Here is a 21,316-nt window from a genome sequence, read left to right as displayed (position 1 = left end):
GATGTGGGTGTCGCTGGCAAGGCCAGTATTTGTTGCCCATCCCTAATTGCCCTTGGACTGATAGCTTGCTAGGCCATTTCAGAGGGCAGTTGAGAGTCAATCACATTGCTGTCAGTTCTGGAGTCACATGTAGGCCAGACCAGGCAGATGTAGGCAGATTTCCTTCCCTAAAGGGCATTAGTGAACCAGGTGGGTAAACTTGAGGTGGCACCAGTGTACCTGGGTCAGGTGTAAGGCCCCAGCATCACTCATAACAGCAGTACAGGCATTCAGTGGAGCCACCTACCAGCCTCAACTTGTAACCATGGCAACACCAGCACCTGCCTGTTAATATAAAAAATGGTGTGACCATAACAAGTCATGACCATAAAACATTAAGGTTTGTGAAATGAGAAATGGATGTTGTTTTATATTTTTGGGGAATATTGTGTTATTCTATAAAGGAGGCTGTGTGTGTGGTGTGTGTGTGTGTGTAAATGAGTTAATTAAGCTGGGCAGAGTTAATAGGAGACAGGCTGTCTGGGGGGTTTAAAACATGAAAAGGATAGAGCTGTTAGCTTTGAGGTACAAGTGAATAGGTTGGATCTAACATTTGTATTTTTAGATAAGTGGAGAGTTTGTTTGAATATCAAAGAGAAGTCGGGGTAACAAGAGACATGTTTGCATCTTGCACTAGTTCTGTAGGTTAATAGCCATAGGTAAATAGAAGTGGGGATATCATATTTTATTGACCCGAAAGCAGAGACAAGATGGAAACATTAAAGATCTTATATTTGGAAGGATTTGAGTTTCAAAGAGGTGTGAAAACAATGGAACCTGAGATGAAAGGGAAAAAGGGTATTTTAGAGTTACTGTGGAGAACTTAGGGGGCTGTAGCTGTTTGGGCTGTTGAGCCATGAGATATAGCAGCTGGAGCTGTGGCTGAGAGAAGATGCAGTTTGAATCAACCATGCAGTCAAGCCAGAAAAGTATTGGGCTGCAAGAAGCAGTTTTATTCTGAAGTTTGGATTTTCACAGCAGAGTGGAAGAGTTACAGGTCATGTGGTATGCTTTTCTTGAAGCTACAGCAGTTTGCCTTTAGTAATATTACTGGACTTTTTAAAAGTTAAACATCTATAAGGGAGGGTTGCCTAGAAGGTGTTTACTCGTGGGTCTGACCCAGTAGAGTCCCTTTGGAGGAATGTATTGTAAGACTGACCTTAATTGTGCAATCTTGTATGCTTCAGTTTTATTTTATTCTTGTTAATAACATTTTAATTTTAATTTTTAAAACCCCAAAATTGTTACTGGACTTCTTGCTGCTGACATTAGTACATCTTCTTCTCGTTTTCAGAGTACAAAAAAATGATATGGTCCATAAGCCAAGTTTCCCTCTGGGGTTTGGCTTGCGCAGCATTTAACATCGGCTGTGGTCACAACAGTCAGCAGGAAATCTGTGCACACGCCAGGTTTTTAATGTACCAGTGGGTTGCACATGAGGACTAACACCATGCACAGTATTCAGGGAAAAGCAAATTAAAGGATAGGGAATAATTGTACACAGATACAACTCAGGCCCCATTGTAGGTACATTTTGTTCTTAATTTTTAAATAAAGTTTGCATGTACTTTATAGTTAAATACTGAAAATTAATAGCAATTTGGTTTTAACGTAGGAAAGGTTGGACAGGCTTCCACTGAATTTAGAAGAGTAAGAGGCGACTTGATTGAAACATAAAAGATCCTATGAGGTCTTGACAGGATATATGCAGAAAGGATGATTCCTCTTGTGGGAGAATCTAGAACTAGTGGGGGGTCACATTAAGAATAAGGGGTCAAAAGGCAGTAGAAGCAGAGTCCTTGAATAATTTTAAGGCAGAGGTAGATAGATCCTTGATAAGCAAGGGGATGAGAGGTTATCGGTGGGGGGGAGGTGGGAATGTGGAGTTGAGGTTATAACCAGATCAGCCATGATCTTATTGAATGGCAGAGCAGGCTCCAGGGACCGAGTGGCCTACTCCTGCTCCTAATTCGTATGTAGGAATTTCTCTGCAGCACACATTGAGGAATCAGGAAATGCAAAAGCTGAGCAGTTATAGCATTGCCAGTGGTAGGGAGCTGTAATTACACTGTGACATGTTTACATAGCCAGTTTCTTTTATAAATCTGGAATTTATGATGGGGAGTAAAAGATGACACAAAAGTGTGACAGTGAGGTTTTGTATACCGGAAGCTAGAACAGTTCTAAGATTTATAATATGTGACCAGTTGACCGCCCATAGGAAGACAAGACCAGGGATAATTTTCAGGTGATGCTGTTACAGGGCAGGGTGTGCAATTCAACCCTCATTTTGAAGTCATTCCTGTCCTTAACGCGTATATTTCCATCATAAACTCCCATGCCCACATAATCTCAGTCAACTTGTCCTGCTGCAATTGCTCCATCCAACCAGCGTGGGCAGTACAGGGCTACCACTGGGAGGAGGACAAGTTTACAGAGATAGATTCCATTCTAAATATGGACCTGGCGATTAATAATGGGAAAAAATAGTTGACATTTACGTATCTAAATGTATTGTTGGTTATTATACCTGAAAAAATGATAGACGATCGCATCGTGCCAGATCCTGTGCTTCATCGTCTATCAGCCTGATCAAGTCCATCTTCTCGTTTAATGTTTTGGAACAGGTACTGCTCTGAGCTGTGATTCGGATTCCTTCCTCCTCAATCATTTTCAGCACGTTTTCTTCATCTTCCTCCAGGCTCTTCCTCCATTCCAAAAACTTCTTCGACAGGTTTCCTCGCAGTCGATTGATCTGCATCTGCAATGCCGACTCATGGTCAGATAGAGAAACTATTTACTGGTTGTGGGTGGGGGGGTCGGGTGGTGGGGGGCGGGGGGGGAGGGTCCAGAACAAGCTGGGTGGTCAGCACAGCCTTAAAATTAGAGTTAGGCCATTTAGGGGTGACATCAGGAAGCATTTCTTCACAGAAAGGGTAGCTGAAATCTGGAATCCTCTTCCCCCGCAAAAACCATTGAGGTTGGGGTGGTCAATTGAGAAATATCAGCACTGAGATTGATAGCTTTCTGGTGAATGGTCATCGACCTGAAACATTAACTCTGTTGCTTGCTTCACAGGTGCTGCCGGACCCGTTGAGTATTTCCAGCATTCTCTGTCTTTATTTCAGATTTCCAGCATCCGCAGTATTTTGATAGGGATATAGGTACGGCAAGTAATTGGGAAGGCAAATAGAATGTTGGCCTTTCTTGCAGGGAGAATATAAGTAGGCAAGTCTTGCTACAAATATACAGGGCATCAGTGAGACTGCACCTAGAGTACCAAGTACAGTTTTGGGCTCCTTAGTTACACGTGCATTGGAAGCAGTTCAGGGAAGGTTCACTAGGCTGATTCCTGGGATGAAGGGGTCGTTTTATGAGGGAAGGTTGAGCAGGTTGGGCCTATACTCATTGGAGTTTAGAAGAATGAGAGGTTATCTTATTGAAACCAAGATCCTGAGGGGGCTTGACAGCGTAGATGCAGAGAGGATCTTTCCCCTCATGTGGGAATCTAGACTAGGGGACACAGTTTAAAAATTAGGGGTCTCCCATTTAAGGCGGCAATGAGGAGGAATTTCTTCTCTCAGAGAGTTGTTAGTCTTTGGAATTCTCTTCCCCAGCGAACAATAGAGGCTAGGTTATTGAAAATATTCAAGGCCAAGTTAGACAGATTTTTGATTGGCAAGGGAGTCAAGAATGGGGGGGGGTGCAGACAGGAAAGTGGAGTTAAGGCCACAATCAGATCAGCCACAATCATGTTGAATGGCGGGGAAGGCTTGAGGGGCTGAATGGTCTATTCCTGCTCCTATTTCTTATCATCCTATGTTCTTAGGCAAGAGTATTAAGGAGAATGGAACCAAGGTGGGTAGATGGGGTTAAAAATACAGATCAGCCATGATCTAACAGGTGGAACCGGATCGAGGGGCACCACTGTCTAATGCTATATGATCATTTATAGAGTCATTACGGATCAGAATGAGGCCATTCGGCCCAACAAGTCCATGCCAGCTCTCTGTAGAGCAATCCAATCAGTCCCACCCCCTCACTTGATCCCCATAGCCCTGCAAGTTTGTTTCCCTCAAGCACCCACCCAATTTCCTTTTGAAATCATCAATCGTCTTGGCCTTCACCACCCTCGTGGGCAGCAAGTTCCAGATCATTACCACTCACTGCGTAAAAAAGTTCCTCCTCACATTCACCCACCCCTGCACCTCCTGCACTTGATGGGACATCTTGCGTGTGAATTTTATGCTGGGCTGAAATGCTTAGCAGGAGTAAGGTGCAGGCTGTCGCTGAACTGTGTCACCCCACTGTTAGTAGCAGGCACTTGGTCTTGGGTGAATGGACCTTGAATAACTAAATGTGCCCTGCCCACCCATGGCTGCTGTATGGAAGGCAGGAACTGGTGGACACGGTAGCAATGTTACCTAGACAGACCGGGACTAATGCTCTAGAGACACAAGTTCAAATCCCAACATGGCAACTGGAGGACTTTTAATTCCAATTAATTTTCTTTTATTCATTTATAGGATGTGGGCATCGCTGGCTAGGCCAGCATTTATTACCCATCCCTAATTGCCCTTGAGAAGGTACCAGGAAATGTGGAAAAATGCTAGTCTCATTAATAGTGATCATGAAACTTCCAGATTGGTGATAAAAACTCATCTGATTCACTAGTGTCCTTTAGGGAAGGAAATCTGCCATCCTTACCCGGTCTGGCCTAGTCTGGCTGGTCAGACCCAAAGCAATGTGATTGACTGTTAAATAACCTCTGACCTAATATCTGCTCCTAATATAGGTGCAACACCTGCCCCTTTACTTCCCCCCTCCTCACCGTCCAAGGGCCCAAACACTCCTTTCAAATGAAGCAGCATTTCACTTGCACTTCCCTCAATTTAGTCTACTGCATTCACTGCTCCCAATGCGGTTTCCTCTACATTGGAGAGACCAAACGCAGACTGGGTGACCGCTTTGCAGAACACCTTCGGTCTGTCCGCAAGCATGACCCAGACCTCCCTGTCGCTTGCCATTTCAACACACCCACCCTGCTCTCATGCCCACATGTCCGTCCTTGGCCTGCTGCAATGTTCCAGTGAAGCTCAACGCAAACTGGAGAAACAGCACCTCATCTTCCGACTAGGCACTTTACAGCCTTCCGGACTGAATATTAAGTTCAACATCTTTAGATCATGAACTCTCTCCTCCATCCCCATCCCCTTTCTGATCCTGCTTTTTCCAATAATTTATATATATTTTTCTTTTCCCACCTATTTCCATTTTTAAAAAAAAATTTATTTCCATCCATTGTTTTATCTCTACCTTTTAGCCTATTTCAATCTCTTCCCCCCACCCCACCCCCACTAGGGCTATCTGTACCTTGCTCGTCCTGCTTTCTACCCTTAATGTCACCATTAGCACATTTCTTAGCCAACATCACCACTGTCAACACCTCTTTGTCCTTTTGTCTATGACATCTTTTGGCAATCTCCACCTATCACTGGCCCTCTATCCAGTTCTACCTGTCCCACCCCCCCCCCCCCTTAAACCAGCTTATATTTCATCTCTTTTCTATTTTTCCTTAGTTCTGTTGAAGAGTCATACGGACTTGAAACGTTAACTGTGTCTCTCTCCACAGATGCTGTCAGACCTGCTGAGTTTTTCCAGGTATTTTTGTTTTTGTCTAATATCTGCTCATGTGGCTTGATGTCACACTTTGTTTGATAATGCTCCTGTGAAGTGCCTTGGGACATTCCGTTGCGTTAAAGGTGCTATATAAATACAAGTTGTTGTTGCATCCCTAGTTGCCTTTGAAAAGGTGACGGTATGTTGGGCCTCCTTCTGGAACCATTACTGGTTTGATATAACTGAGTAGTTTACCAGGCCGGTTTAGCGGAGAATTAAGAGTCAATCACGTTGATGTGTGACTGGAGCCACATATAGATGCAGACCGGGCAAAGATGGCAGGTTTCCTTCCCTAAAGGGACATTCATGAATGGGTAGGGTTATTGCGAGGATCTGACAGATTTACAATCACTTTTACCGTGACCACCTTTTATTTGCAGATTTTTTAAAAAACAAAAAAAAATCAAATGCTCAAAATGCCACCATGGGATTTGAACACGTGATCTCTAGATTATTAGTCCAGTCACATAACCAATTCACTACTGCACACAATCCAGAGCGAGAGAGTGAGAGTGTGAGCAAGAGAGAGAGAGAGCGAGTGAGAGCGAGAGAGAGAGAGCGAGTGAGAGCGAGATAGAGAGAGAGCAAGTAAGAGCGCAAGCGAGAGACAGAGAGGAAACAATGTCTCTCCAAGAGGAGGCTCTTCAAACCCCTGAAGCAGTGAGAGTGTCTTCTACCTTCAATTCATCTTCTGATTTTTGGAGATCTTGATATTTGAAGTGGTAACCCTGTTGAGTTTGCAGAAGAGGCATCACACTGTTTAACACTTTGCCCTGCAAAGAGAGTAGATAATACTTCAGTGTGAATTTAAATGTAAGACATGATTCATTTGTCAGTGATGACTGTACTAGGTACGAGTAGAAAGAGGTTCAAGGGTGCCCATCAGTGTTACCAACCCTCTAGGATTGGCCTGGAGACGCCATGATACCCTGGTGAAAAATCTTAGGGGCAGCAGACAAAATTACATAGGGACAGGAGCAGGCCATTCAGCCCTTCAAGCCTGCTCCACCATTCATTAGGTCATGGCCGATCTGGTTGCGATCTCAGTTCCACTTCCCTGTCTCCCCGCTCCCCCATTACCCTTGACTTCCTCCAAAATCTGACCAACTCCTTCAATAAATTCAATGACCCAGACTCCACTACTCTCTGGGGAAGAGAATTCCACACACCAACCACCCTTTGGGAGAAAAAGTTTCTCGTCATCTCTGTCTTAAAAGGGAGTCATTCCTCTTATTTTTAAACCATGTCCCAAGTTTTAGTCTCTCCCACAAGTGGAAACATCATCCGGTATCCACCCTATCAAGTCCCCTCAGGATCTTCAATAGGATTATCTCTCATTCTTCTAAACTCCAATGGGTATGGGCCCAACCTGTCCAACCTTTCTTCATAAGACAACCTTTATGTGGGGTTTTTTAGTTTCCTTTGATCATTTTCTGTTAACAGAGATGGGAAGAAGATTGTTCGACTGATGGTTAGGAAACGGCTAATTGGGAAATAAAGAGGCTCTTCACCTTCCGTGGAATATTCTCAATCAGGGGTGGCTAATTAGCAACCACACTAAAACCCAGGAGGTTCAGGACTTAAGAAGGTCACTCAACCCATTATGCCAGGTCTTCAACTGACTTGGATTTTTCACATCCCATTTCCCTGCCTTTTCCCCCTTACGTTTTGATGCTCTTCCTCTTTAAAGATCTATCCAGTCCCTTTATAAATTCTCACCAAACCACCTCTTCTCATTTTGAACGCAACTATTTGTTTCCCTATCTCTGTAATCTCCTCCAGCCCCACAGCCCTCCGAGATCTCTGCACTCCTTCAGTTCTGGCCTCTTGTGCACACCCTGATTTTAATCACCCCACCGTGCCTTCAGTTGCCTGCACCCCAGGCTTTGGAATACCCTCCCTACACCTCTCTGCCTCTCCACCTCTCATTCCTCTTTTAAGATAGTCCTTAAAACCCACTTCTTTGAACAAACATTTAGTTTTACATATTTAATCTTACATATTTCAATGGGATTACTTCTCATTCTTCAAAACTCTAGAGTATATATCATAAATTGAGGCATATAAGTTGACCCGGTGTCAAGGATGACCCCATGTTCTGGTCCCAAATATCATGGTTTTACGTATACGCGGAGTATAAGTCAACCCCCTTTTCAGCCACAACATGCTACACTCGCATTAGTAGCTGTCCTCGACTTTTCACCCCACAAATGTACATTTTACTCGCTGGTATCTTCTAACTGGGCACAAGGGATCAAAGCAGGCAGCACAGGTTGTGTTGCAAAGATGTGTGGGAGTGAAAGACACACCCAATCTTTGCAGCAGATGCTGATGACATTTCAAAACAGTGACCAACCAGACCCACGTCGACGGCTCACTTTTATACTTGGCCGTACAAGTTGACCCCAGAGGGGTTTTTCAAGGCTACAAAGGTCAACCTATATGCTGACGTTTAGGTCCGTTCTGCCCAATCTCTCCTCATAGGACAATCACGTCCCAGGAATCAGTCTAGTGAACCTTTGTAGCACCCCCTCTAAGGCAAGTATATAACTGTACATAATACTCTAGATGTGCTCTCTGAAGATCGATACAGTTGCAGCAACCCAGTTGCACTAAAGGCAAACATGCCACTTGCCTTCTTAATTTCTTGCTGTACCTGCACGTCAACTTGTACAATTTTTTGTACAAGGAAATGCAAATCCCTCTGGACACCAACACTTAAAAGTCTCTGACCATCAAAAAAAAATTCTGATTTTCCTATTCTTCCTACCAGTGAAGGACTTCATATTTCACCACCATTATACCCCACCTTACGCACTCACATAACCCGTTTCTTTGCAGAAGCTTTGGGCTGGATTTTCCCACTGGTGTCACAAACCAGATATCGGGACCATATGCCATGGGTCCTGAGCCCATGCTCGTCATCAAGGCACTCGCCAGTGTGGCTTTAACTGAGGGGTGCCTCCCAATTGGCCGGGCCTCCGATCCAATGATGGATCGCAGGTTGGTTACCGAGGCGAGATGCCCAATGAGAGGGCACACAGTACAAGTGGTTGGCTGCCCCACGGGGAGAGGTGGGCGCTGCTGAGGCAGAAAGGTGAGCACGGGGCGGGGGGGGGGGGGGGGGGGGGGGGGCGGTGTTGGTGGGGTGCCTCAAAATAGAAGTGCTCTTGAAAGCCTGGTGAGAGGTTAAGATTAAAGAAGAAACACAGTTAGAGCCATCATCGATATGAAGGAGGAGCTTGCAGCTCATTCCTTGGGCCAGTGAGAGGAGGAACTGATGGCCCGCGGTCCTAGTTGCCTCCAAATTGCTGCTGACCACAAGAAGCCGTGGGGAGCCAGTCCAACACCGGGAGAATGCCAGCATCTTCTGAAAATGGACCCTAAGTGTGCCTTAATTGGTCTGATTAACTGGAGTGGTTGCTGATTCCGGAGGCAGCTCTCCCAGGGGAGTCTCTCCCGGAGGTGGGGCGGCATCAGAACTGTCCCAATGCACAACTATTTGATCTTGCCTTCTGCTCCTCCTGGTCTCTGGACCCACACTCACCTCTGTGGCAAAATTCAGCCCATAACGTCCTCCTCAGACGTTACATTTCCATCTAGTTTTGTATCGTCAACAAACTTAAACATTACTCTCTGTCTCTGTCCAAGTCGTTAATATAGATGGTAAATAGCTGAGGCCCCAGCACTGATCCTTATGGAATTCCACTAGTCACATCCCACCAACTTGAAAATGTCCCCCTAAGAAGGAAAAAAACTGTTCGGACCAGTACTCTTATTTCACAGTTTTATATTGTTTTTTCCCTTCTGGGCTATCCCTACTCTTTGCTTCCTGCTTGTTAACCAATCCTCTATCCATGCTAATATATTACCACCAACACCATGAACCCTTATTTCGCTCGACAACCTTTCTTGTGTCACCTTATTGAAGTCCTTTTGAAAACCAAATACACAACATCCACCCTTTATCTACCCTTATTGTTGCATCTTCAAAAACTAATAGATTTGTCAAAGATGATTTCCCTTTCATAAAACCGTGTTGTCTCTGCCTAGTTATATTATGATTTTCTAAGTGCTCTGTTACCACTTGCTAACAATGGATTTTCCTGATGACTGATGTCAGACTAATGGACCTGTAGTTCCTGGTCTTCTCTCTCCCTCCTTTCTTGAACAGTGATGGTTACGTTTGTTGACTTGCAATCCACTAGCACCGCTGTAGAATCTATCCAGAAACCCTGCTGTCAGATTGTGCACGCAAATGGATGTAGAACGAGGTGAGAGTGGGGCCTAGTTGTGTTATCTCTTTATCTCTCCTGTGCATGGTTAAATATCCCATCATCAAGGCTTATGCATGGGTTACGGTTACCTGGGATAGGTACCAGAGGGCACCCTCTGGTGGGACCAACCCCCGGGTTGGAGTCAAGAGGAAGAGAAGAGGGGAGGAATACTGGGATCCAAATAAGGGGCCTGTTTCTCCCCCACACCCTAAGCCGCTGATATTCGTGCGGAGCTCTGGCCTGGTTTGCGCAGTTTCTCCCCTCTCTGGTCATTTGGGGAACACAGAAGGAGGCTCCCATCATCTGGACGGGAGGGCAATTCTCACCCAGCCCCCCAGTTTAATGCAGTGGGGTGGGGGAGAGGGTGGGGGATCCTGGAGGGGGGATGGAGGTGTCCCAGGGCTGAGTGTAGTTTTGGCAGGGTGGAGGGCAGTTGGTGCCTGGGATTGGTGAGGTGGGGGAAGTGTCCTGAACTGGGGTGGCTGGTGATGGGTGTCCTAGGCTATGTAAGATTATTAGGTAAATAAGAAAAATACTAGTTGTTAAAATCTAACTTTCTCATAAGAAACTAATATCTAACCTTGTAGTGTACAAGCACTTGACTTTATAAACACCCTTCTTTGTAGGATAGTGAAGTGCTAAAACTTAGGAGTAGGGCACAGTATAGAAAGGATGCCAAGTTGGAAAGATTCTTGGAGTTTATGTCAAGTTTTAAAGAGCTTGCTCAAGGCAAAAATAGACAAGACCTTGAAGACTGCCTGTGAGAAACTGCTCGTCTCTCTCTGCCAGATAAGGAGCCACTGCGTGTGAAAGCATTGAGATGAAAAAGACATTACTTTAGTAAATATGTAAGCAACAGCCACATAAACTATTCCTGGTTGGTCAAAGAAAGTGTCCTCACTGACAGGGCTGAAGATGATTGGGGTGAGGGAGGTGTTAATTGGATAACAACCAGAATGAAGGATGCCCTGAGTTTGCCCTCTTCACGGTGGAGAGAAAGACCATTCAGAGACAAGAGCAAAACGAGACGGTGGTGGATGGGAGGGGGTTGGGTGGGGGGGGGGTGCGGGGTGCGGTTGGGGGTGGGTGGCGGTGGGGCGAAGGCAGGGGGAGGGGGTGCTCAAAGACCCAAAAACCAAAACTGTGAGAAAAACCATTTTGTGCGCTCTGCCATCCAGATCTTGACACGGGAAAATACTCCGCCTTAAGCTTTAAATCACCGCGCAAGTTTGTTCTAAGATAGTTTATCTGAGAATTAATAAACTTATCCTGACTTTTTTTTTCAATGCAGTTGATTCACAACAAAACTTTTGCTGCAAAGTCTGTTCCTGCCTTAAAGACCCCCAAAATCTTACAGCTATTGGATGAAGGGGCAATGAGTATCCTAGGGTGGGGAGGGGGGGGTGGGTCTGGGGCATTGAGTGTCTCAGCTTGGAGGGTGGGTGCCCCACAGTCCCACCTCCACCCAGGTCCCCCACACCCTGAGTCTCTGAGTGTAACGGAGGCGTGAGCTGGTGGTGTCAAGCCCAGCGGCGGGACAGATGCCTTGGGACACACAACTTTCAGTGCCTGCCTGTCCTCTCAACCTCACCACAGCAAGAGGAGGAAACAATCAATGACCACACGATCTTAAGAAATAGGAACAGGAGTAGGCCATTCGGCCCATCGGAGCTACTCCCCCATTGAATAAGGTCATGGATGATCTGATTGTGCCCTAAACTCCAAATTCCTGCCTCCCCCAACCTTGACTCCCTTGTCAATCAAAAATCTGACTAACACAGCCTTGAATATATTCAATGACCCAGCTCCCTGTGGAACTGAATTCCAAAGATTAATGCCCCTCTGAAAGAAGAAATTCCTCCTCATCTCCTTCTTAAATCGAGACCCCTTATTTTAAAACTGTGCCCCCTGGTTCTAGATTCCCCCACGAGAGGAAACATCCTCTCAGCATCTACCCCGTCAAACCCCTTCAGAATCTTTGACCTTGGCCTAGCCCAGCAGGGACGTCACACCCTCTCAATCACATCAGCAGCATTTAAAATCATTCCTTAAATCCTTTGCATTTATAACGTACAATCACGGAATGATTTGGCACAGAAGGAGGCCTTTCAGCCCATTGTGCCTGTGCTGGCTCTTTGTAAGGACATTCCAATTAGTCCTGCTCTTTCCCCATATTCCCTGCAGATCTTTCCTTTGTCAAATATTATTCAACTCCCAAGTTACTATTGAATTTGCTTCCATCGCCCTTTCAGACAGTGCTTTCTACACCACAATAACCGAATGTGTGAAATACATTCTCCGAATCCTGCCTTCTGGTTTGTTTTGCAAACTATTTTCAATCTTTGTCCTCCTGGTTTCTAGCTCTCCTGTGTGGGATTAGTTTCTCCTTATTCACATTGTCGACATCCCTCACAATTTTGACCGCCCCTATTACATCTCCCTTTCTCCTTCCCTGTTCAGAGGAGACCAGTCCCCGTTTCTCCATGACACAGAAGGCTCCACGTCCCTCTCACTCACCTTAATCTGAGCTGCTGCCTTCTCCAAGCTCATCAGGGTGTGAGTTTTGTGTTTGCCTGTTATTGTACAGGGGCCACACACACATTCTTTGTCTTCTTCACAGTAAAACTCTAGAACCTCATTGTGTTCCCGGCACCGTCTCTCTGTTGGATCAGTCGAGGGCTCGCCGGAACTGTCACGTACTCTGGCCTCCTTTGGGTCTCCTCCGGATGAGGGAAGCTCGGCAGCGGGGTCCGAGATAGCAGCAGCCTCCTCCGGTTTGTCCGGGCGGGGGAGACCAGGACTGTGCTCCAGGCTGGGATCAGAGGGGAATGTATTGCTGCACAGTGGGCAGCCCACTGCACCCTCAGCTGCACCTTGGGCATGGATATCCTCAATGCAGTTTGAGCAAAGGTAATGGTCACAGGGCAACTGCTCAGTGACCCGGGCTGGGCAGTGGCAGACGACACAAGTCGATTCCTGCTGAGCTGAAGCTGTGACCTCCATCCTCACCGAAACTTTGGAAAGAGGTTTGGCACAGCACAGCAGACAGGGTGAAACCTGGAGCAGCAGCTTACAAACTGACTGAGAGGGACTGAAGACTGGTGGTTACAGTTTCAAGGTTCACTCTGGCTGGAGATTAACCCTTCGTAGGCTACAGAGCGGGAGATTGACCAGACTGCAATCTCACAGATTCCCTCTCCGTGTACAATGGCTCCCTGGGATCAGTGCAATACAGCTTCCCCAATTTTAACTTTATAACTTTTTCTTAATTTATTCACGGAATGTGAGTGTCACTGGTAAGACCAGCATTTATTGCCTGTTTCTAACCGCTCTAGAGAAGCTGGTGGTGATAATGAGTGGCTTCCTAAGCCATTTCTGGGGGTAGAGTCAGCAATATAACTGTGGGTCCAGAGTCGCATACATAGAATCACCGAATGGTTACAGCTGAGCAATTTGGCCCCTCATGTCTGTGCCTGCTCTCTACAAGAGCAATTCACCCAATCCCAATCTCTGCCCTTTGCTCGCAACCCTGCAACTTTTTTCTCTTCAGATAAATATCCAATTCCCTTCTGAAAGCCACGATTGAACCTGCCTCCACCACACTCTCAGGCAATGCACTCCAGACCCTAACCACTTGCTGCGTGCCACATCTTACCTCTGGTTCTTCTGTCAATCACCTTAAATCCAGTTTTGTCCCCTGGTTCTCAAACCTTTCACCAATGGGAACAGTTTTTCTCTACCTCTACTTGGCACGTCATAACATTCAAGGCTATGGGCCAAGTGCTGGTAAATGGGATTAGGTAGGTAGGTCAGGTGTTTCTCACGTGTCGGTGCAGACTCGATGGGCCGAAGGGCCTCTTCTGCACTGTGTGATTCTGTGATCTCCTCTGTCCAGATCCCTCATTATTTCAAACACCTCTCTCAAATCTCCTCAACTTCTCCAATCTGTCCATATAATCTCATCCTGAAACCGTACATCTCTTCCAGAGCTCTCACATCCTTTGGGATTGGAAACAATACTCCAGTTGAGACAAGGCCAAGAAAGGACGGCAGATTTCCTTCCCTAAAGGGCATTAGTGAAACAGGTGTGTTTTTATGACAATCCAGTCGTTCCTGGTCATCATTACTGAGACTACCTTTTTATTCTACCTGACTACCTGATTTATTTAATTAACTAAATTTAAATTTCCCACAGCAGCTGTGGTGGGATTCGAACTCTTATTTCCAAATCAATAGCCTAGGCATGATAAGCCCAATAACATCATCGCTCTGCTACTGTTCTCTTTATTCTTTCATGGGTGTCACTGGCAAGGCCATCATTTGTTGCCCCCATCCTTAATGCGGATGCACTGCAGGAATTCACCAAGGCTCCTTAAGCAGCACCTTCCAAACCCATGACCACTACCATCTAGAAGGAGAAGGGCAGCAGATAGATGGGAACACCACCGCCTGGAAGTTCCCCTCCAAGTCACTCATTGCCCTGACTTGGAAATATAACGCCGTTCCTTCACTGTCGCTGGGTCAAAATCCTAGAACTCCCTCCCTAACAGCACGGTGGGTGTACCTACACCACATGGACTGCAGCGGTTCAAGAAGGCAGCTCACCGCCACCTTCTCAAGGGCAACTAGGGATGGGCAATAAATGCTGGCCCAGCCAGCAAAGCCCACTTCCCGTGAATGAATTTTTAAACATTTTTGTCAGATATGGGTTCCTCTGACCAACCATGTAGCACTTGAGATAGGACTGAGTCCCGACAAGCCCCTATCCCATTAATGAATTTTTGTTTTAAATTGCCCTTGAACAGAGTGGCTCGCTCGGCCATTTCAGAGGGCAGTTAAGAGTCAACCACATTGCTGTGGCTCTGGAGTCACATGTAGGCCAGACCGGGTAAGGACGGCAGATTTCCTTCCCTAAAGGATGTTCGTGAACCAGATGGGTTTTTCTGACAATTGGTGAAAGTTTCATGGTCACCGTTACTGAGACTAACTTTATATTCTAGATTTTATAAATTAATTGAATTTAAATTCCACCAGCTGTCGTAGTGGAAGTTGAACCCATATCCCCAGAGGGTTACTCTGGGTCTCTGGATTACAAGTCCAGTGATATTACCAATACGCCACTATCTCCCCTGTGAGCTTTCTCCACAAATGGAAGGATTTTAAAGAAACTTTTTTTGTTCAGTCACAGAATATGGCTTTTTTTGGCCAGGCCAGCATTTATTGCCCATTCTTAGTTGCCCTTGAGAAGGTGGGGGTGAGCTGCCTTCTTGAACCGCTGCAGTCCATGTGGTGTAGGTACACCCACAGTGCTGTTAGGGAGGGAATTCCAGGATTTTGACCCAGCGACAGTGAAAGAACAGCGATATATTTCCAAGTCAGGATGTTGAGCGACATGGAGGGGAACTTCCAGGTGGTGGTGTTCCCATCTGTCTGCTGCCCTTGTCCTTCTAGATGGTAGCTGTCGTGGGTTTGGAAGGTGCTGCCTAAGAAGCCTTGTAGAGTTCCTGCAGTGCATCTTGTAGATGATACACACTGCTGCTACTGTGTGTTGATGGTGGAGGGAATGAATGTTTGTGGATGGGGTGCTTATCAAGTGAGCTGTTTTGTCCTGGATGGTGTCAAGCTTCTTGAGTGTTATGGGAGCTGCACTGATCCAGGCAAATGGAGAGTATTCAATCACACTCCTGACTTGTGCCTTGCAGATGGTGGACAGGCTTTGGGGAGTCAGGAGGTAGGTTACTTGCCACAGGATTCCTAGCCCCTGACCTGCTCTTGTAGCCACAGTAGTTATATAGCTAGTCCAGTTCAGTTTCTGGTCAATGGTAACCCCCAGGATGTTGATAGTGGGGGATTCAGTGATGGTAGTGCCATTGAATGTCAAGGGGCGATGGTTAGATTCTCTCCTGTTGGAGTTGGTCATTGACCTGGCACTTGTGTGGCGTGAATGTTACTTGTCATTTGTCAGCCCAAGCCTGGGTATTGTCCAAGTCTTGTAGCATTTGGACATGGACTGTATCAGTATCTGAGGAGTCGCGCATGGTGAGCAAAAAGCAGGTCAAATCCAACCTGGCGAATTACCGCCCCATCAGTCTACTCTCGATCATCAGTAAAGGTGCTATATAAATCCAAATCATTTGCTGTCGTCGATACCTTAGCCCACAAAAATCTATCTGAGGTGGTACAGGCCGTACACTCCTACTGAGTCCCTCTCAACCAGAGCTGAACTGGTAGCACAAATAGAAATAAATAAGTGCGACCTGAGAGCCATTACAGAGATATAGCTACAGGATGACAGATTGAGACCTGAATATTGAAGGATATGTGACATTTCGGAAGGACAGGAAGTTAGGAAAAGGTGGAGGGGTGGCTCTGTTAATTAATGATGGTATTAGCACATTAGAGAGGGATGACCTAAGTGCAGGAAACCAGGATGTAGAAGCGGTTTGGGTTGAGGTGAGAAATGATAAAGGCAAGAAGGCACTTGTGGGAGTGGCGTACAGGTCCCCTAATTGAAACTACTCAGTAGGACAGAGTATAAAAGAAGAGATAATGGGAGCTTGTCAGAAAGTTACAGCGATAATCAAGGAGGTTATTAATCTACATATAGACTGGAAAAATCAGATGGGCAAAGGTAGCCTGGATGAGGCATTCATAGAATGTTTTCAGGATAGTTTCTTAGAACAGCACATTCTGAAGCCAACCAGAGAGCAGGATATAGTAGATCTGGTATTGAGCAACGAGATAGGATTAATGGATAACCTCCTAGTGAAGGTACCCTTAGGTAGCAGCGATCATAATATGATTGAATTGTACATTCAGTTTGAGGGAGAGAAGAGTGGGTCCGAGTATTTTAAACTTAAATAAGGGCAATTATGAGAACATGAAAGCAGAGCTAGCTAAAGTGAACTGGCAAATGAGGTTAATGGATAGGTCCATATAGATGCAGTGGCAGATATTTAAAGGGATATTTCAGAATGCACAGAACATATACACTCAAATGAAAAAGAGACATTCCCAGGGGAGCGCCCACCATCCGTGGTTAACTAAAAAAGTTAAAGACAGTATCAAACTTAAAGAAGGAGCATATAATTACGCAAAGATGAGTGGCAGGTCAGAAGATTGGACAGAATATAAAGAACAGCAAAGAATGACAAAAGATTAATAAGGTGTGCAAAATTAGAGTACGAGAGGAAGCTAACTTGAAATATAAAGGGATAGTAAGTGTTTCTATAGATATTTAAATAAGAAAAGTTTAAAAAAGCAAGCGTTAGTCCTGTAGAAAGTAAGGGTAGAATTTTCAGATAAAAGCAAAAAACTGCGGATGCTGTTGAAGAGTCACACGGACTCAAAACGTTAACTGTGCTCCTCTCCGGCAGATGCTGCCAGACCTGCTGAGCTTTTCCAGGTATTTTTGTTTTTGTTGTGGAATTTTCAGTGTTGGCTGGCGTGAGTGAACAATCTAGTGAGAAAGCCAAAAATCGGTTCCACGATATCGTGAACCCAGTTTGCAATCGTCTGCTCTGCCCACCAGCAGCAGGCTGTTTCCTTTTGTCGGAAGTCAGGAACCTCAGTGTAATCTGGTGGGATGGGCATATCACTATAAGCCCATCCCACTAGAATCATCCCCCCCCTCCTCCCACGCTGGATCATCCGAGCACGTCGGCACGATTGCACACTGATGTGTTTCGCAGAGGTATATATAAGGCGTGCGCTTGGCGGGCTGCACTTTAAGTGGAACTCAGAGGCGAGTGCAGAGTAACGTTGCACAACGCTCACGTGAATCGCCTGTTGGACTTCAAGGTTGAGGCGAGTTAGGGTGGGGGGCAAGGGCTACCCTGCGGTTGAAGGTGGTGCACAAGTACATGTGGGGTGGGGGGAGGGAAGTGGCCACGCATTAGGGAAACCTTGTATAAAGTGACCATTCCTCTGCAGCTGAGACAGTTCAGGCACAGCTACGTTGACATGCTGTGAGTGGGGCCTCTAGCTTCTCTGCCCACTCATTCAATGCAGAGGCATCAAAGTTCCACCTAGTGCTCCAGAGATTTTTACCCCTTGGGCACAGACTGCAAACGAATGAGCATTTTAGTGGACTGCAGAACAGTTGGACAACTGGGCATGTTGTACAATCTCATTGTGGAAGTTGGCAATGGAGCAGTCACTGGTGGAGGGGCTCTCAGTCCCTTGCAATGTCAGCATCCCAGTTTGGACCAGTCTCCTCCATGGTTCAAGCTAACAGTGCAGTCTTGCAGCGCGGGTTAGGAGAATGCCTGTGCCTGAGCTGAGAGCATGCAGTCCAGGGGGCAAAGCTGCTGCCAATCGGTCAGGTGGAGGAGGGTGGGGCTTCAGGCAGTCATGCAGTGCACTAAGCTCAGCCATCTAAGTGGCGGCCAGCACACTCTGGGATGCATTAAGGAGTCTTCAGACTTAACCAAGAGGGGTTGTTAGTACACCCACGCTAACCCATGCATCTCCCTTTTTCATCCCGCAGGAGGAGTACATCAGGAGCATGGAGCCTAGTGAACTAGCTGTATGCCTCGTGGAGTGCAGAGAGCGGAGACGGAAGAGAAGAGAGCGATGGAGGTGCCTGGCTAGGCAGAGGGAGGAGCAGCACCCTCAAGAAGAAGGGATTGTTGGGGGCTCCCGCACACACCGCTGAAGAGTGTGCACGACTCCTACATCCTCAGTCGGTCACAGATCCCTGACACCTTCCAGGGTCCACAGAGGCTGCAGGGGTGGCTCCTTGGGGAGAAGGGCTATCTGCAAAGGACGTGGCTGATGACACGCTTGCAGCGGCCTCAGGCTGCAGCAGAGCGATGCTATAATGAGGCTCATGCTGCAGCTCGTAGCCTGGTGGAGCAGACCATCGGGATGCTGAAGATGAGGTTCCAGTGCCTGGATCAATCTGGTGGAGCCCTGCAATACAGTCCACAGAGGATGTCACACATCGTCGTCGTCTGCTGCCCCCTTTACAACCTGGCACTGCAACAGGAAGAGGAGCTGGCTGAGGAGGAAATGGAGGAGCTGGAAATCCTAAGGAGGACATCGATGGGGATGAGGAGGTCCTCGAAGGTGATGATGACAGCATTGAGGCCATCACGTTGGCCTGATGAGGCAGGCATGCTCAGGAAGCCCTCATAGCTGCTAGATTTGTGAAAGATGACGACGACATGTAGTGAGGAGACACCATAGATCCTCACATTGCATCTGTGAATGTTTGACTCCAGTCTGGCAGAAGCAGCCCACATACCCTCTGTGATAAGGCTCCTGTCATGGACACGCAGTGAAGGCCCTAATGGTCACTCGATTGCAGGAGGAGGATGATGACATGCAGCTCTTCATGTGGCCTCTGAGAATGTCTGACTTCTGTTTGGCTGAGGGCAGCTCACTTGCTCTCTATGATCAGGGTCATTTCATGGAGACGCAGCCATGAAACTTTAAATGCACTTGATCCTTTGTCAGCCTTCAGCACCTGACCCCTTCAGGAGCACAGTGTCACCGGTCACAGATGCTGATGAGATGGGGGCCAGTCCCACCTTAAAGGTGCTGAGAGCACACAGAGAGAATGAGAGAACATAGCCTGCCCACTACATTCTGACAGCAATGACAAGCACCATCAAGATGCAGCGGACATCCCTTCCTGATGTTCCTGAGCTTGCCTTTGCAGCTCCAGCAACTGAGGTATGACTGAGTCCAGAGGCTCGTCATCTGACTCAGACTCAGCAGATTTCTGGTCTCCAGCGTCCTCCGAGTGCCAGAAAACTGGGAAGTCCCTGCCTCCACCTGCTGTGGATCAGGCAGTGTGATGTGTTCACCAGATTGTGATCCCAAGGCTACTCTAAAGCTAGGTCCCACCAAGCTATGTGTTTCTGCGCTGGTGGAGGGTGTGGGTGAGCGCTGTGATGGTTCTTCAGTGAAGGTGCCTTCAGATCCCTCTTCAGAAGTTTCTTTGGGGCTTGATTGGAGGCCCTGGGTCGTGGACTCCGTCGGCTGTTTCCCAGATGTGCCTGTGGAAGCAAGGGGAGATAATTAGTGCATGGCATTGGCCTGTGAAACAGGACACATCACTCACAGCATGGTTCCCTGATGGATGTTGCACTGTTGGATCCTCACTTGGTAGAGAACTGCCAACCTCACCATCAGCACAAGAACGTTCCAGAACCTCGCCGGCCAGCTGGATGGCTCTATATTCAAAGATCATGAGGACCTTGATTTCGGGCATTCAGCCACCAGTCTGTGACCTCTCTCTCTTGTTGTGTGCCAGCTTGTCCTGCCTGAATAGAGATGGAGAGAGTGTAAGCAGGATGACTGCCAGGCCAGATGATAAGTATGCCTGGCATGTGTGGGTGGTGAGTGGTCCCATGGACGGGATGAGGACAATGAAGGTGAGTGTGAGAGAGTGAATGGTGATGTCCCTTGAACCGGCAGTGAGTGAGGGCCCTGTATATGTGTGATGGGTTTGTGAGTGTGTGAGTTGAGATTGGTGAGAGGAGTGACTTACCCTGGAGGAACGGAGGAGATCATTCATCCTCCTGCGGCACTGGGTGGCTGTCCTCTTTTACAGGGCATTGGCGCTGACCACCACCTCCCAAGTCGGATTGGTGAGGTTGCTGCCCATCCTGCGGCCAAAGCGGGGGTAGAGGACATCACAGCGAGCCCCCACTGCGTCCAGAAGGTGCTCGAGGGATGCACCATTAAACTGGGGGAGTTGTAGCCTTCTTGCCTTTTGGGGCCATGTATTCTTTGCAGCAGTTGTGGCCTGGAAGCACTGAGAGGTGTGCGCATGGCTGCACTTTAAATATGGCGCCCGGGGTGATGAAGCAGCGAGGAGACGGTGCAGCGGGCAAGTGAGAGCCCACCTGCCATCAAAACGGTGTGTTTCCCAGGAATGCATAATTAATGAGGTGGGACTGGGGCTTAGATTTCCAGAAGGCATTTGATAAAGTGCCACATCAAAGGTTATTGTGGAAAATAAAAGCTCATGGTGCAGGGGGTAACATATTGGCATGGATAGAAGATAGGCTACCTAACAGGAAACAGAGGGCAGCCATAAATGGGTCTTTTTCTGGTTGGCAGGATGTGACACGTGGTGTGCCACAGGGATTAGTGTTGGGGCCTCAACTTTTTACAATTTATATAAATGACTTGGATGAAGGGGCAGAAGGTATGGTGGCTAAATTTGCTGACAACACAAAGATAGGTAGGAAAATAAGTTGTGAAGAGGACATAAGGAGGCTACAAAGTGACATAGATAGGTTAGGTGAGTGGACAAAGGTCTGGCAAATGGTGTATAATGTGGGCAAGTGTGAAATTGTCCATTTTGG

The 21,316-nt window shown here is 47.0% G+C and overlaps 1 protein-coding gene across 1 annotated transcript in view; it reads right to left on the bottom strand.

The window, feature by feature from the left end:
• Window positions 1-12,998, bottom strand: part of LOC144672510 (E3 ubiquitin-protein ligase TRIM7-like) — a 19,679-nt gene extending 6,681 nt beyond the window's left edge. Inside the window, exons 1-3 of the mRNA XM_078534353.1 lie at window positions 12,513-12,998; window positions 2,570-2,800; window positions 1,315-1,406 (exon numbers count right to left, since the gene is read on the bottom strand). Of these exons, the coding sequence (XP_078390479.1) occupies window positions 1,315-1,406; window positions 2,570-2,800; window positions 12,513-12,998 (809 nt within the window). The remainder of the gene's footprint in view (window positions 1-1,314; window positions 1,407-2,569; window positions 2,801-12,512) is intronic.
• Window positions 12,999-21,316: the final 8,318 nt, after the last annotated feature.

The sequence above is a fragment of the Cetorhinus maximus genome, chromosome 3 (assembly GCF_964194155.1).
Source record: "Cetorhinus maximus chromosome 3, sCetMax3.hap1.1, whole genome shotgun sequence".
In the NCBI taxonomy this organism is placed as follows: Eukaryota; Metazoa; Chordata; class Chondrichthyes; order Lamniformes; family Cetorhinidae; genus Cetorhinus; species Cetorhinus maximus.
Note: the sequence above shows the minus strand (reverse complement) of the source record. Positions and strands in the feature narration are given on the sequence as shown.